The following is a 16,813-nucleotide window of genomic DNA, read 5'->3' as shown; positions in this document are numbered from 1 at the left end:
CTAGAGCATAAACCATTCAACTGATCTACCTTAAAGTTTCATAATTTTTTGTGTTTGTGACATGATAATGATTCTGTTAGAATGAGAAAACAAGTTCTGTGGTCATTTTTCATTATACAATGCAATTGTTATCTCAGAATTAAGGTAATCTGTGGGTGTAAAGTTTTAGCCAAAAATAGCCAGAGGGTCCAACAGATGGATAAAATTTGCATGAGCCTCTCATCCACTCCCTCAAATTATGAGGGCCTTTGTATTAAAAATATTTCTGTCTTCAGAATAAATAAGTTATGGAAACATTTCTGAAGCTGATTATGCAGCTTTTAAGCTGTGCTGGCTACATAAAGCAGCTGTTTTAACATCTACCTGTGCCACAAACACAACTTTTTACACCCACAGTAGAGGTTTTGGCGAGCAAATTCCACAGGGGCGTTGAAGACAGCTGCAGAAAGCAGCAAGAAATACTTTTCAGTGGGAACAGGCTCCTTAACATGCCTTTTATCACTTATCTGCTCCCCTAGTACTATTCCTGTCTCTCGCAGGTTCATTTTAAGCAGAATACATTAAAAGGTATGCTGTTCTAGCTTAAATCGGGAAAGTTCTACCCAGCAACCTGTCCTTCACTCACCCCACTTTTTTCCTCTCCTATCACTCTCTCCTACATGCTTTCCTGTCATTTTGAGAGTCCCGAGCCCAACGTACAGCTCTGCAGTAGCAGGCTTCCCTGCCGATGGGAACAGGGCAAGGAAAAACTAAAAAGTTCCTGCTTGCAGACAAGAAAATGTGAGTTTGCATACCTGTGCTGGATGGAGGCTCTGCTGGGTAAAAGATGGCCCACAGTTCAACAGACCTGGTTTCACACCTCCCTGAACCATCCTGTGCTCCAGAAGCCCCATCAGAATTTCCGTGCAAACCTCTAACCTCCTAAGAGTACAGGGAATCACGGCCCTATTCTTGACACCGCTATTGATCAGCCAGATGACACCAAGCAAGGTACATGGCTCTCTGTGCCCTTCAAATAAATAAATAAATAGATTAAAAGTGTTAACGATTACCTTCCTCTCTGACATGCTAGATGGAAACCGCTGTATGAGGTTAAAAAACCAAAGTTGTACTCTCCGGCCAGTAGTGACAGAGAGAGAAGAGAAAAGCGAGTAAGACGCTTAACAGCTTCTTTTGCATAAGATGGAAAGATTTCTTGGTCTATGACACCTAAGCAGTAAATTCCAGGCTTGCCTCTTTTTTTGTAAGGAATAAATTTATCGTTGATACAATAGCTCCAAGCAAGCATCTCTAACTGTGGAGCAGGACAGTACAAAGAAATCCACTACACCGGCACAGCTCTTACCTTGGGGACAGTTGGGTCCGTACTCCCCACAAGCTTTACAACCCTCAGTCACATCTTTCCAGATCTCACTTCCCTGTTGCACTAAGCAAGGGCAGCACTTATCACAGCATCAAGCCCAGAACCACAGCACGAAAGGGGGAGGAAAGCGCACCAGCCCATTGGGATCTCCACCCGATAAAACCCATTGGATCCTCCACCGCTGCTATACGCTCCCACGGTGGCCTGACGTGCCATATCCTTGAGCCAGCAGAGGGAAGAGGAGAGTGGCAGTGCCAGCAATGGTTATCACAAGGATTTAGGTAAGGAACTCGCTGCACACAGCTCACTGAACACCTCAGCACAGCAAAAAAATCCAGTTACTGTCGACCTCAGCTGTATTTGAGCTGGAGTCAGAAGGCAAAAGACACTACATGCTATTTAAAAATCTTTCAGCTCCTAACATTCATAACCAAAATGTTCCAGGGGAAAAAAAAAAAAAAAAACCACAAAACTTGACACTGTCAGCTGTTTCCATGTAGCAGAGTGCAAAAAACAGATGACCACTGAGCTATAAAGAATCCCAGAGCTTTGCCAAACTTTGCCTCATTGATTAGATGAGACAAGTATCAGATTCAAAACTAGAGTAAGGAAAATGCAACAGGCTTATTAGAGTCAGGCTGTTTATCAGAAGATTAAATAATTCACTGAATCTGACTACTCCCCAGAAAAATATTATTGAATGGATGAAATTAAGTGATTGGTTTTGCTCGCTATTACTGAGGCAATGTAGAGAGCTTGCTGTTAGAGAAAGAAGCAGTTATTACTTCAGCTTTCATTTAATCACACTTCTGATAACAGCTACTTCACATGCAAGAGAGTGGTAATATTATACAGTTCATAACACCAACTTCCACCAGCTCAAAAGCTATTTAAGAAACAAATGTGCAATAAAAAGACAATATGCAAGTACGTGGCATCTACCCAGATTCCTCTTTCCCACTTACATGTGTTGAAAAAGATCCCCTATGAAGCCCCTACTTTGCAAAGGGCTTCCCTCATACATTCTCAAATCGTGCTCCCTTGTCCAGAAGGTGAGGCCACACCTGGGGTACTCTGTGTCCAGTTCTGGGCTCCTCAGTACAAGAGACATGGACACACTAGAGACACTCCAGTGAAGGGTAACAAAGACGATACAGGGACTGGAGCACCTCCACCTCACATATGCGGAAAGGCTGAGAGAGCTGGGACTGTTCAGCCTGAAGAGAAGGCTCAGAGGAATCCTATCAGTGGATACTAATACCTGAAGGGAGAAGGTACCAGAGCCAAGCTCTTCTCAGTGGTGCCTAGTGACAGGTCCAGAAACAACGAGCACAAACTGAAACACAGGAGGTTCCCCGAGAACATCAGGAAACACTTTTTTACTGTGAGGGTGACCAAGTGCTGGCACAGGTTGCCCATGGAATTTGTGGAGTCTCTGCCCTTGGAGATATTCAAAAGCCACCTGGACATGGTCCTGGGCAACAAGCCCTAGGTGGCCCTGCTTGAGCACAAGGGGTTGGGACCAGATGACCTCCAGAGGTCCCTGCCAAGCTGAACCATTCTGTGAGTGTGCCTGAAAATCAGTTAGTTCTGTCAGAAAATCAAATTGGTTGGGAAATACTCAACAATCAGAGCATGAGTATCTATAGCAGCTACTCCTCGATTTTCATGCAACATCAGATTTCTCTTCCCTCCCAAATTACCTAGTTTCAACATTTCCTCAGCCAGTAAGCGGCACACATCCTCAGACTGCAGCTAACTCTCAGTTTCTCCTGCCTCCATGCCTGTTCCTAATGGTAGCAAATGTTTGCTATTGTTCACTTACATATACAGCTACGTCTATTTGCCTGTTGCACAGATGCAGTGATGACTAAAATGACACAACTGGAAAAAAAAACAAAACCACCAGCCCACACACACCACCAAAAGAAAAAAAGGAACAAAAAACCCCTCAACCAACGACAGGTGGTAGTGCTTAGGCCACACTATTTTGTTATTCATTGTAATTTACTTACTGTGATATCTCCCAACAGGCAACACAGAAGAAATCTGTACATTTGTATGGGGGGTTCTGCTAGGAAAGAACAATCAGCTGCAGACATGAAAGGAACTAACAAGTCAGCAGTTTCACAGATTTTGCCTTACAATATCTGCTGCAACATTTCAGATTATATCAAAGCTGCTATTGCATACCCTTTTCATGGAACTGTAAGACTTAGGGAGAAATAAACATGGCATCAAATCCACCCATCAGGCAGGGATAGATATTCCCTGCAGTGCTATTTTTCCAGTGCTTTATGGAATCTTTATTTTTAGGCATCCTAAGCACTCAGGTTTCCATGACCCACCGACATGAAGTGACCTATTAATTTAAAAATCTTGCTAGCATAACTTCCAGGCTCCTCTCCCACCTCCTCCTCTTTGGAAGCCTTCCACTGGTCATCAACCAATGTTTCTAAGAATAAATACCATGACCACCCAGGTTCTTCCCACCAAACATCAAGCATTTCTCTGTGCATGAGTCAGGTGCTCTGCTGTTATAAAGGCACAGGTAGCCTGAGTTGCTCTTTCAAGAAACCTCTGCCTCTCCCTGCTGACTCCACAGGGAACCCCTGAAGGAAGGAGTCAGGGCCTTACAGACAAGCCATACACAGTCTAAATCTTGTGTAACTTTCTCAAATCATCTAGACACCTGTTTTTCCCCCTCTTCCCTCCACTAGCTCCCACTTTAAAAAGTATCTTCTTGGCATGGTACTTCCCAATCTGAATGCATTTTCTACAAACTTGTACAGCAGAGAGAGGTCTATCAACATCTCCATCAACATCCCAGCTCCAAGTTCTTGCTGTGTATTTCAAAGTACCTCATCAGCATTTTTCCTTACCTTTTAAGAATGCAAAGACATGGGCTACTCGTGGAACACTTCTTCTAGGACCCCAGTTACTTCTGATTTTCAATGCACAGATTCAGACTACTCCTCTCTAGATGCATGTGAGACAAAAGAGGCAGGAGTATTTGCTTTATAATGCAAGCCACTGAGAAAATAGAACCTGGCTGAAGGAAACAGGACCACCAGCAAGACATGGTTTGGAAACCACCAGCTGCTAAACATGGCCTGGTGTTGTACAGGAACAGATCAACAAGAGGACCAGGCAACTACCTGTAAGTACAAGAGGAGTGGAAGGAAAAGGACGTGCTCATATCTTGGAAGGCAGTAAAACAGAGAAAATGAGACCAAAGAAATAGAATACATTGGCACCACATTTAACTCCTTTCTGGTACAAACAAACAAAAAAAATGGCCATACTTAATGCTATCTCCTGCCAATTGCTATGAGATAAAGTCATAACACCACCAATCAATTACTGTAGGCATTCACAAAATTACTGTGTGATCTGAAATTGAAGCCAAAACTGGTATGTGTGAGATAATTCTCAAACACTTTCTGAAACAACACCATAAGGCTTGGTTTCCCCTCATCTCCCCATCTGCCCCAACCCCTTCAGGTCTTGTGTCCATTTCAACACAAGTCACTGCCATGGAGCAAAAGTGTACAACTTCATATTCCAAACAGACAATTAAAAAAACAAAAAACAAAACACAAAATCTATTCAGAAAAACAATGCAAGTTCTAATCTGCACAAGACTTCCCAAAGTTTAGGAGACCTTACAAGGTAAAAAGACACATCAACAGAATTTAGATTTCAAGAGCAAGCTTTGAATTCTGGGCTGAAACATGATGTAAAAATCTTTGGGATGATCAGTTTCCTCCTGTCATTCTGATCAAAAGCCAAGCAACAACAGAGAATAGCCCCTAGTAGTAATGAGGCAAAAGCTATGAAACATTCACCTATTTTCTACAGATTTGTTGTAAGGAATTTAGAAATACTTATTGTTTAACTACAAGGATGGTTGTAAGGAGCACCTCCTCCTCTGTAAATGTCCAGGACTTTCCAAACTGAAAAAATAAAAGAGGGAAATAGTAAGTCAAATCCCCTTGACTAGATGCTTTTAATCCAGCCACTGGTAGCTCATCTCATGACAGATTTGTCACTTGCCAGCAGTTTGGTGACCTTATATGAGTACAATGTTATGTTGGCATCCTCTCTCTGGGGCAGATGTATTAAACTGAACCAACCATCCCCTTGACCAGTAAAGGTTTTTACAATAAACATTCTCAAGGGTGCTAAAACATACTATTTACATAAGGCAAAGACGCACTGCTTCTTTATTCATACTGCCATGGGCTCCATGATCTCCATCCTAGTCTCCTGATGATTTCTACCCTGAATCATTAAGTGTGATAAGAAGCAAGCTTTGGCAAGCATCCAAGTGTCTGTTTCTAAAGCATTAGTACTCAGAAACTGTAATACAAACCTAATCATTGTGCTTCCAAGCTTACAAACAAAGCCAAACATCTATTTTCCACACAAGAGGGTCTGCTTTCTTCACTGCAGCTCTAAAGAGCAAGAGAGTAAAATAAATTGCAGTCAAATACTTGCTCTCCACTTCCTATCCACCCCTCCACTCTCCAAACATCCTCTAACCCAGATTCTAAAACAAAGAAAAACAAATGCCTCATTATATAAACATAAGTTATGTTTGAAAATCTACTTGCCTGCTCACCAATAACTATGGGGAAACTTTCCTTGGTGAAAAGTCGTGTGTCATCATTTTCCACAGCTTTCACTTGAAAGCTGAAAAAGTAATAATAACAATAAAAAAACCCCAACCACGAGGTTTTAGCTTATGTTTTTGACCCACTGCTGTACCGGTCAGATTAGGTCTTACAGGCAAGCACCCCTACTGCTCAGGGAAAGGCAGCAGCAGTGTGCTCAAGCCTGGTGTTCCCTTCCAACTTAATGGCAACAGGCTACAGACAACTGACATCTCTGAAAAGGGCTGATCCTACTTGCATCATATATCTGTCATGAACTGTAATGACCTGGAAGGGGCTCTCTCCCCTCAATTCTAAGACAAGAAATCCAGATAAATAGCTAAGAGTGATATAAATCTTTACAGCGAGAACCAAAGAGGAACCTGATTCTCACCAATTTCAAAAGGATTCTTGTCTTTTTCTTGCTCCCATGGTAAGAATGAGCAGCCCCTAAACTCTTGCAAGACTGGATCCAAAATTTACTGCTCCAAAAGCACAACAGCACAGAAGGGGAGTAGGGAGACCTCTTCCACCCACCCAGTTATTCAGGAAAGACAATCCTGTTAGAAAGGGCTGTAAACACATCCTTAAAAAAAAAACTGCCCTGAGTAACAATGCAGTAGTTTATTTGGGTAAGTGTGTTCATACACACTCACATGAGCAGACAGACTGGCTATTCACCCCCTTGGCTGTACTCGCACCAGCGGAAGCACACAAGGCTTCCTTTCACAGCGCTGCGATTTAAAACACTGCTCGCAGGGGGTCAGCAGCAGGTGCAAAGTCACCACTTCCAAAAAAACCCAACCTATAAACAGACCTTTTTGTCCAGCCCAACATGAAAACAAACTCTTAGATCTCACCTGCAAACTTTTATTTGCACAGAAGCACAGCTACGAGACCAAAATAACAAGCAGTGCTCTTTTTGAGTGGGTTACAGAAGCTAGAAGCTAACGATGTGCAAGTACTTTCACATGAGACTAAAACAACCCTGAAAAATTTTGGGCAAGCTTCTATCTCCAAAAAAAGGGGTGATTATAATACAAAACACAATCAAACAATTTCAGTAATTGCAGTTTCTTGCTAGACACAAGAAACATCAGATACTCTCTTGTTATTAATACATTGATTTAAACGATGGGATCAGAAGAAGAGGATGGGGGGGTGGGGGGGGGTGGCGTAAGAATCAATTACCAGCTGGACACAGGGAATAGAAAAGGATACCAGAAAAATATGAGATTCTTCTTATCCCATCATATTTACTGTTTCAAGCTTTTGTGTCAGAACAGTCCTAGGATCATATTCGACTTGTTCAACCATTTCACAGTGTTCCCACCAAAAATCACATCAAAATCAAGTCCCTCTGTTATACCTTCATCCCATGTTCTACAGATTTTGACAATATAGAGCTATACTTAAATAACAAGTGAAAAACTTCCACTTACCGTCACTGCTGATTTCAACATGAGTTATTGATTTCAAAATAGTTTTACCAGCAATTTGTGCAGTAGAGCTAGCACAGATAGTAACCTCAGATCCTTTACTAGAGTTAAAGAGGGGAAAAAAAAAACCCAGTCATTTTTTATTTTCCCCACAGAGCATTAAGCGTTGAAGCGTTTGGACAAGTTACTTTTGCTAAAGTCTCCCTTTCTGGCAGCCTTCAATACTTATTGTTCTTTGTCAAACCCTAAGCAAAAGCCATCTTCCTCCTCCCCAATTTCATATGAAAATATGAGAACCACTGCACCAACCACTTTTTTCCTCCCATGACAGCCATGATTCATTTTGGCCAAGTATTCTCTGATAGAGCACAAAGTGCTTGCCATTCATTTCAGGTGAACGAAGCTTCAAGAAACTGTATTTTTACTTCCATTTTTGCAAACCAAGTCTGAGCAGAACCACTGGAAACAAGAGATAAGTAACACAGTTAAATTCTCCTGGAAATTAAGTCTTCCGTATCAGGACACATATAAACCCTTTGGTGAGACTCTGGAAACCAATTATAATTGGAGAGACACTGGAAACCAAGCAATAACTCCTGAAGTAGAACTACACAGAGACTGTGTTAATGAACAGTGGCAATACCCTTGAAAGAAAAGTAGCTGGACCACTTTGCTGGTAGTAGCTGGACTTTGCCTCAGCCTCCACAGGAGCTCTTCCCTCCAACACTATTTGCCTCATCTCTTTGATGTGGCCAAAATCCCTCCATGAAAGGATTTATCACAAGTGTCTTTTTCGTTTAAGTATTTCTATGGCTATGATCACTATCATATCCGAGAATATCACATCCTGTTAGACATTTAGCTTCAAAATGTCCTTTGGACAAAAGGGGACTAAATGCAGACAGAATTAAAACACAACTTGTTCAATGTCACATTAAGTCTGTCAGGGCAAGCAACTGAAGCCTCCCTCATCTCCCCCAAGCCCAAGTGGAGCACTCCATTTAATCAGCAGACTTGCTCTCTCACAGGTGTATATACCACACTGTCATATAACTTGAAAGTAAACCAAAACCAATCACATTTTTGAAAAAGCTGTAGTAATATTCCCTCTCATCAGGAACTGGATTAATCCTTTAAATCCCTTGTCAAAGCTGACAATATGAAACAGAAAAAGTACACATAAATGCTGCATATATGCAATACCCGATTCCCAGAGTCAGATATTGAAAGCAGAAAAAATAAATACTGTCCAATTTTCCAAATATACTTAGAATATCATCACAACACATTCACACAGTCTTAAACATTTTTTGCTATGACTGTACACAGTGTTTTATGACCAGTCAGGTTAACGCAGCCCAGTGACCACTTCATCTTTTTGAAAGGAAAAGGCTTGAGGCAGTAATAAAACAAGGTATATTCTGGTTCTCCGCACAGTATTCCTTGACAGCATCATGCATTAGGTAGAGCTTTGTTAAACTTACCACCAGACAAGCTGGGAGTGATGAGCAAGTCATGCCGCCTTTTAACAAAAGCTACTTGGAGATGAGACACATCTTTTGTCTTCCAAAAAAACTCACTTATAACTTGAAACCTTAGCAACATAAGTGGAAGTCCAAACATACTAAATCTAAAAGATATGTAACACATTCAAAACAGCAAAATGTGGAAGCCCAAAGAGCGCAGAAAAGATATATCACTACAGACTTGTCATTTAGGTTCAGACTATCTTTTCAAGGCTTTAGGAAGCAGCTTCTAAGGTGACCTTTCAGTTCCTTACAATGTTAATGACTTTAAAAATGTAATGAATTCCAAGAGCAACAGAATCAAACAATCCACCAAAAAGCCAGAGAAAAATCAAAATGCTTTGAAGTATGGAAGAGCTCTTTTAAAAACACTATGCATTCGTGAAAACAGTAAGAAAAGAACTATCAATAAGTACGTAATAAGGGCCTTGTTAAAAGCATATTCATTTCAGGAGCAGGCATTGTGTCACCGTTCAGTAAACCTCATTCATAGACCTGACTGTCTTTCCTTAGGTGTTTCTCCTACTCACACACCTGAAGGGCCTTCAAAACTGTAAACAATTCATGATCCATGTGCAAAACAAAACTGGATGAGACAATCCTTTTTGGCCATAAAAAAGCAGCATGCTAGGTGCTTTTATTGTTTAGAAAAGCTTGTCCTGAAGAATTCTGTGCTTTCCATCATTTTAAATATCAATGCAGTATTACCAGAATAAAAATGCCAAATCACACACACACCCCAAAAAAAACACGCAGCTGTTGTCTGTCCCCTCTTTCTACAGTTTAGGAATAAAATTCGTATGCGTAACACTCTCAGTCACTTTTATTGTTTGCTTTGGATCAAAAGATGAAAAAAGTCAGTTTTTCTTTTTTGTCCCTCTCTTAACATATTAACAGGAAAAAGCCAGACACTTCAGAAAAAAAAAAACAAAATACAAAAAACAAACACAAAACATAAACCCACACACACACAATCCCAAAACATCCTACCAAAATAAAGCAAATTCATACTACCTCAATTAAGAAAAGTTTTGCTTTGTGTTTAGTTTTATGTATTTTGAAGATTTTTTGTTACAAACGCCCCCACTCAGATTTCTTTCTGCTTCTTCTGTTTGACAAAATTATGGTTATATTCCCCCAGGTGTCCAAAATAAACATAACTGTTGTGCCAACTTTAAGCCTACAGAGCACATCTGGACAAAATACCCGAGAGCTTCCAGTGGCAGAAAGAGTAAGAGTAGGGAGCAATTTAGAGATTGTTTGAGGAGCACAACTGGCCACTTAAGTCTTTTGTCTTGCATAGGAAGCCACTGCAGAGGCAACTTCCACATGCAATCAAATCAGTGCACTTGTTGGCTGGCTCCTGGGGAGTTCAACAGGGAAAATGTTCATGTCAATTAAAGAAACAACAAGTTTGCACTGCAAATACTGAAGATCGAAAGTTTTTGCGTTTTGTTTTTTTTTTTTTTTTTATTGGCCATTAGAGGGTTGATACCAGCCCTTGGAAATACTCATTTCTGTATTTTGAAGCATGTGTATGTTACAAGCCAAAGCAGGGAAGAATAAAGTAATGCAAAACCATCACAGTTGCAGGGGAATATAGTCCCCAGTGCATTCCCAAAAAGCCACTGAGCTGTTCAAGATTTACGATTTCTGTCTTACTCATCTAAGGGAAGACTCTTCTCACTTCCTCCCACTGCTGGAGTTGGTTTTTGATTAGTGAGCCAGGATTACCTTGGCAGAATCAACAAACAAGACCTCATTTGTGCAAATCCCAATACTCCAGTTTATTACTGGAAAGCCTGGCAGTTTTTATACTTTCTTGGATTTTGGAGCTCGTAGATGGCTCAGGACTGGCGTGTACCCCCATACAGCAAATTTAAGCCTACTGCCAACAGATGTGCTTTTAAGTATCTTCCACAGATCCTTCAGAAAAAACCCACTAACGTCCATGCCCCCACCGATTACATGACGAAAACCAGGGCTCTAGATCCATCCTGCTGGGATAACTACAGTGTGAAACTTGTGCTGTGTTATCATAAACCAGAGCCAGAATAGACAGCAGAAACCATGAGCTTTCTGCAGACCTTTATGTCCTCTGAACTATTATAAGCTTGAAGTCAGAATGGGATAAATAATGAAGCACAGTCTCCTATCTACTACTCTGCTCTCATTTGCTCCATATGACTCTGGTAAAGTCTTATAAATGAGAAGAGATGGCAATGCAAAGTGGAAATACTGAATACCTTCTCCCATACAAACTACCATGATGTTTTTTCCGAGATTCTCCCTGATCAGTATAGCTATCATATACAAAAAGCAAGATGCATGCAGACAAGACATCAGAGAAGCTGCTCTGGAAGAAAAAGAATTTACTAATACTCTGAATATTCTGAAAATATACTCATCCCCCATCTCCATCAAATAAAACTTCATAGAACTAGCAAATTTTTACACTTAATTCCTCTGAAAAGAAACCTACACCACCTCCTCCTCCTCTACAGGGTATGATGCAGGCCTTAAGAATAAAATGAGTTCTCCAACCCCAGTGTTTTCATGCTGCCTTGATCTTTTATGCACACACCTGCCTGATGCAGGTGTGACTTCTATTCTGATCGCTACTGAAGTTTTCTGTTGTTACTTAGGAACATCTTTTCAAGTCCTGAGGTAAAAAAAATCCAAGCATGCCCTCCAGAGTAACATAACTAACCACAAGCAACACACTGAAACCTCCAACGTAAATAAAAAACCCAAAGTCCGTCGAGATGACCCCTCTCCGCACTGCGGAGGCTACAAAGCGGTTAAACAGAGAAATCACTTCTTTTAGGCTAGCCCTTCTTGGTTCTTGTAGATTAAAATGCAATAAGGGTGACTGCAAAATTTACTTACTGAAACATGGTTGTTTTTGGGGGGGCAATTTAAATTTTAACACCATAAATTGTGGGTTGGAAGGACTGGAAGGTAAGAGTTGCTTGTACACTGGATCTGTGGCTTCAGGGGGAAAGTTTGATAATTTTTTTTTAACGGCATGAGACTTGACTAGCCCAACTGTTGTATAAAACAAACATATGTAGGGCTTTGCTAGTTAGCAGGACTGGATGTCTAAGACCTATTCATCTCCAAGCAGTTCTGTTAGTTCCCTGGAAGACAATGAGACTACGGGTTACAAAAAAACTGTTCATAATCTGCAGACCTTACCAGCTGGATAGCTCAAGGAGTATGCACCACTCTTGCAAAATCTACACTCAGTACAAAAAGAAAATAAATTAAAATCTTTAGCAATGTCATCCACACGGATCAACTTTGAAAACCCAAGTAAAACTGTATACCAAGGAAATGTAAAATTACTTTAAGTAGTAGCATGCAAACAGGCACCTTAGCATCCAAAGTACGTTCCGCTTCTCTGTGGAGGCAGCAGCACAGTTTGCTTAGTGCGTACTAGGACTCCAACCACAAGGTCTCTGCTTCCCTCTCAACCACTGGTCTGCTGCAGGATGTTAGATTAAGTCCTTGTCTCCCCAGCATCCCAGGTGACCCAGTGCTGTGCTTTTACCCAGCCAGTAACTAAGTATCACACAGCTGCTCGCTCACTCCCCCACCCCCCCAAGGGATGGGGAAAAGAATCGGAAAGGAATGTAGAACTCAAGGGTTGAGATAAGATCAATTTAATAATTGAAATAAAATCAAAAACCACTAAGTTAGAATGAAAAGGAGGGAGAAGGGAAGAGGAATGAAATCCCAAGGGAAGGGAGAAAAGAAAACAAGCGATGCAAAATACAATTTCCCACCACCCACTCAGCAATGCCCAGCCAGTCCCTGAGCAGGGATCAGCCAGTCCCAGCCACCACCACCACCCCCAGTTTATATACCGAGCATGACATCCCATGGTATGGAATATCCCTTTGGCTAGTTTGGGTTAGCGGTCCTGGCTGTGTCCCCTCCCAGCTTCTTGTGCCCCTCCAGCCCTCTCACTGGAGGGCCCAAGAAACAGAAAAAGTCCTTGACTTAGTATAAGCATTACCCAGCAACAACTAAAAATATCAGTGTTCCATCAACATTGCTCTCAGACAAAGTCCAGAACACAGTACTTCACCAGCCACTAAGAAAAAAATATAACTATCCCAGACAAAACCAGGACACCCAGGCACAGAGAGGATATTCCTATACTAATTGATCTAATGAGTGCAGAAGTTCATTAACAGGTAGATATTAACAGATGTCTACCTTCTCCTGAGAGAATCCGACACTTCAAAGAAACCCCAAACCATTTTCAAATAAGACTGCACTCCTTCCCCAAAGACTCCTCACATTCCGACATTCACAATAAAGGCTTTTCTGCACTTGCCGAGCACCTCACAAAAATTATCATGACCCATTCACCAAAATGCAGTGGTTTCCAAGCCTTTCATCTTCAAGTCTCAGAAGATTTTCCAGCAGCCACACAACTACTGGCTAGCGTGGTTAGGGTAGTAGATCCTAGTTTTATTTCCTGGATCCCTCAGAAACAGTCAGGAGGCCACTAAGTGAGAAGCTGTGTAATCCTGTCTCTCTCGCAGTCTGTTCCCACACAAGCCAAACAACAGTCATCCTTGATGAAGATAAAAATTCAGAAAATTAGTTATCAGCTTCCCTCTGAAAACTAGAGATCGGTGTTTGATCCCATTAAAAAGTCAATTTTAAGCAAAATCTGCTTCTGCCTTGGTGGAAAATCTGTCTGTTTCCTCTCCAGTGAAGGAATTTCTTCCTAATTGCCACATTAAAGGAAGAAAAGAAAAAAAGTCATTAAAACTCAAGCCAAAAAGGCAACACTCTGTTGTGTTTGGTAAGTAATACTCAAAGTGTTTCTTCTCCTGCTTTCACATGAATTTTCACTGATTTTTTTTTTCTCCAGTTACAGTGGAATCACAGCATAATATGAACTGTAAGTGACTTCTGTTCACCTGGTGCTACTCTAACAAAACAGGGACAAATTGACTTGGGTTGCTTGGGGCCTTGTCCAGCTCTGTTCTGAATATCTGCAAGGACATCTCAACCTCTCTAGGTAGCCTGTTCCAACATCTGACCACTCTCACACTGGAATTCTTTTCCCTAATATCTCACTGGTATTTCCCTTGTTGCAACTTATTGCCTGTTGCCCCTTGTCCTACTGCCATCCACCTCCCAGAAGAGCTTGTCTGTGTCCTCTCCATACCCCCTCATCAGTTAAGACACGGGATAGTTTTCCCTTAAAGAAAAGCAACACAGGCACACTTGTATTCCCAAGATGTTCATAAAATATGTACACACAGGTAAGGATTTTCAGCTTATTTTTCTGAAATACAAGTACTGTATTTTTGTTTGCAACCTAACACCATCTCTTACGGCTTGCCCTTCTACAGCCTGTACCGCCAAAGGCTCACCTTCACAGACAAGTAACACAGATCAGCTAATGTGGTAAAAACTCACACTGGGAATTACTCCGCAGTAATCCTCCTGCACAGAGATACCCTCAGGTTTTGTTCCCTATTTGAACTAGCCCTGCCAGCCTGTGGTACTTACACCACCGCACCACACACTCTGGTTTTTGCAACTTCTCAGTTCTGCAGGGAAGCGACGTGGAAACGGGGCACAACGCAAAACCCACGTGCAAACTCGCGGTCAGCATGAGGATGTCGCCTGCAGACCGCAGCGCGGGGCTCGCACCGCGGCACCGGGACACCTCCTGCGGCAAAGCACCGGAGCCCGCCCGGAGCGCTGCTGCCCCGGCGCTGCCAGCACGCCGGTCTCTCCAGGAGCGCGTCGGCCGCACACGGGTGATGCTTGGCTCACACAGCACATGCGTCTGGGGTTTTGGGGTTGGCTGTTGGTTGTTTTTCCAGCAGGATCTTCTGCCGAGCCACCCGTAACGCCGCTCCTCCCCTCCGGGGCCCGGCCCGCACCTGAGCGGGGCGGGGAGGCGCTGGCCGGGCTGCAACGCCCGAGCCCCGGCGCGACCCGCGGGCAGCGAGCGCTGCCTCCGCCGCGCCTCACGCCGACCTGACGGCAGAGGCAGCCGGCGGGCTGCCGCGCTCCGCGACGGCCACCGGGCAGACAAAGAGCCCCCCCGGCCACAGGTTCCTTGGCTCCGAGGACGGGTCTCAAGGGGGCTCTACCCCTCCCCTAAATTAACTTCTGAGAGGGCGCACCCCGCTCCCAGGGCGCCGCCGGCCCTTCCCACCCCGGGGTCAGCCCTCACCGTCCCTCCCGCCGCCCCCCATCCCGCTCCCGCCGCCCGGGAAGCCGGAGGGCTCCGCGGCCGACCACCCTCCCCCGCCGCCGGAGGGAGGCCCCAGCCCAGCAGCCGCGGGGGGCGAGGAGGAGCCGCAACAAGTCCCCGCCGCCGCCAGCCGCCCTTACCCAGATAGTGCCGCAGGTCCAGCAGAAAGTGCGGGGGCCCCCCGTTGAGCTGGTAGAAGAGGGAGCCCAGGCAGAAGAGCAGCAGGGCGGCCATGCAGAAGCCGTAGTCGCGCAGCGAGAGGAAGGGCAGCAGCGAGAGGGGCCGCCGCCTCTTCCAGCCCCCGCCCTGGCCCGGGCCCGGGCCCCCTCCCGCCGCCACCGCCGCCGCCACCGCGGGGGGCCGGGGCGCCGGGCAGTCCCCGCCACCGTGCTGCTGCTTCTTCTTCATCCTCCCCTTCGCCGCCTCCGGGTCACGCAGCCCGCCGGGGAAAGCGCATCCTCCATCCGCCTGTTCGGCTCCGGCTGCCCGCGGCGGGGAAAGTTCCCGGCAGCTCAGGGGACCCGTCCCGTCCCCATCGCCGGCTGCCCGCGGCAGGCGAGAGTCCCCGGCGCTGCGGCGGCGGCGGTCGCTGCTGCGGAGCGCCGCTAAGGGGAGGGGAAGGAGGTGGTCACCATCCCGCTCCCTGGGGCTCCTCTCCTCCTCCGCCGCCGCTCTCGCTCCCTCTCTCCACTCGGCCTCTCGCTCCGGTGTCAAGTTACAGCCAGCGCTCCGCCGCCGGCCGCCTGCGACTCGCGGCCGACTTGTGCGTGCCGCCCGGCCCCGCCGCCCCCGGCCGCGCCGCCCACCCCAGCCCGCCCCGGCCCCGGCCCCGGCCCGGCCCGCCTCGGCCTCCGCTCCCCGCGACGCGCCCGTTGCCTCCGCGCGAGCGACCCCTGCGGGCGCCGCCGCCGCCCCACCGGCCTGACTGCGGCGGGGCCCGGCCCGCCCCGGCCGCCCCGACCCACCTGCCCCGGCCCGCCCCCGCCGCCCCGCTGTCCTGCCGCGGGGCGCCTCGCTATCCCCGGCCGCAGGGCCCTACCCTCGCAGCCGGGCCGGCGGGGAGCAGCGGGCGGGCCCTGCACTGCGCCCCGGCCCCCTGCCGCGCCGCTCCCGCTCGGGCGGGCCCGGGGTCTCGCCAGGCCACTCGCCCACATGAGGGCCACCGAGCTGGCCTTGCAGGGGTGGTAGCTATGGTGGCTTGGGCAAGTAACACGGCATTAAGGTCCGGCACCTTTATAGTCGTGCAGCATCGTCCGTGGGGGCAGAGGGGGACTGCTCTTCTCATTGTAGCTTTGCCGGGACGGTTGAAGCGGGGTAGTTGTCTGCTGGGGATATGGCTTTAGGCAAGCACAGAAATTACAAAATTAAAATTGCTCATGCAACCTTAGTTTGACCCCCTTGTACATATGGTGTATGATACAGCCTCTAATTACTTGATAATGCTATTTTTCCTAGAGAACCACTTCCCACCATGCATAGGGTGAGCTGCGCTCGCTCAGCACTGAGCTCTTAATAGCTTCATCCTCTTTATAAAACATATGTCCCCAATATGTCCTGATGGCTTATTTGGAGCTATTCTTGTCCTTGGGCATTGT

General features: G+C 45.4%; 1 protein-coding gene across 1 annotated transcript in view; it reads right to left on the bottom strand.

Annotated features, from left to right (window-relative positions):
* Nucleotides 1-16,002, bottom strand: part of UST (uronyl 2-sulfotransferase) — a 166,402-nt gene extending 150,400 nt beyond the window's left edge. The window contains exon 1 of the mRNA XM_056344173.1: nucleotides 15,359-16,002. Within this exon, the coding sequence (XP_056200148.1) occupies nucleotides 15,359-15,626 (268 nt within the window). The 5' untranslated portion in view covers nucleotides 15,627-16,002. The remainder of the gene's footprint in view (nucleotides 1-15,358) is intronic.
* Between the last annotated feature and the right edge of the window lie 811 nt (nucleotides 16,003-16,813).

Source organism: Falco biarmicus, chromosome 6 (assembly GCF_023638135.1).
Source record: "Falco biarmicus isolate bFalBia1 chromosome 6, bFalBia1.pri, whole genome shotgun sequence".
Lineage (NCBI taxonomy): Eukaryota > Metazoa > Chordata > Aves > Falconiformes > Falconidae > Falco > Falco biarmicus.
This window is presented reverse-complemented; position numbering and strand designations above follow the sequence as displayed.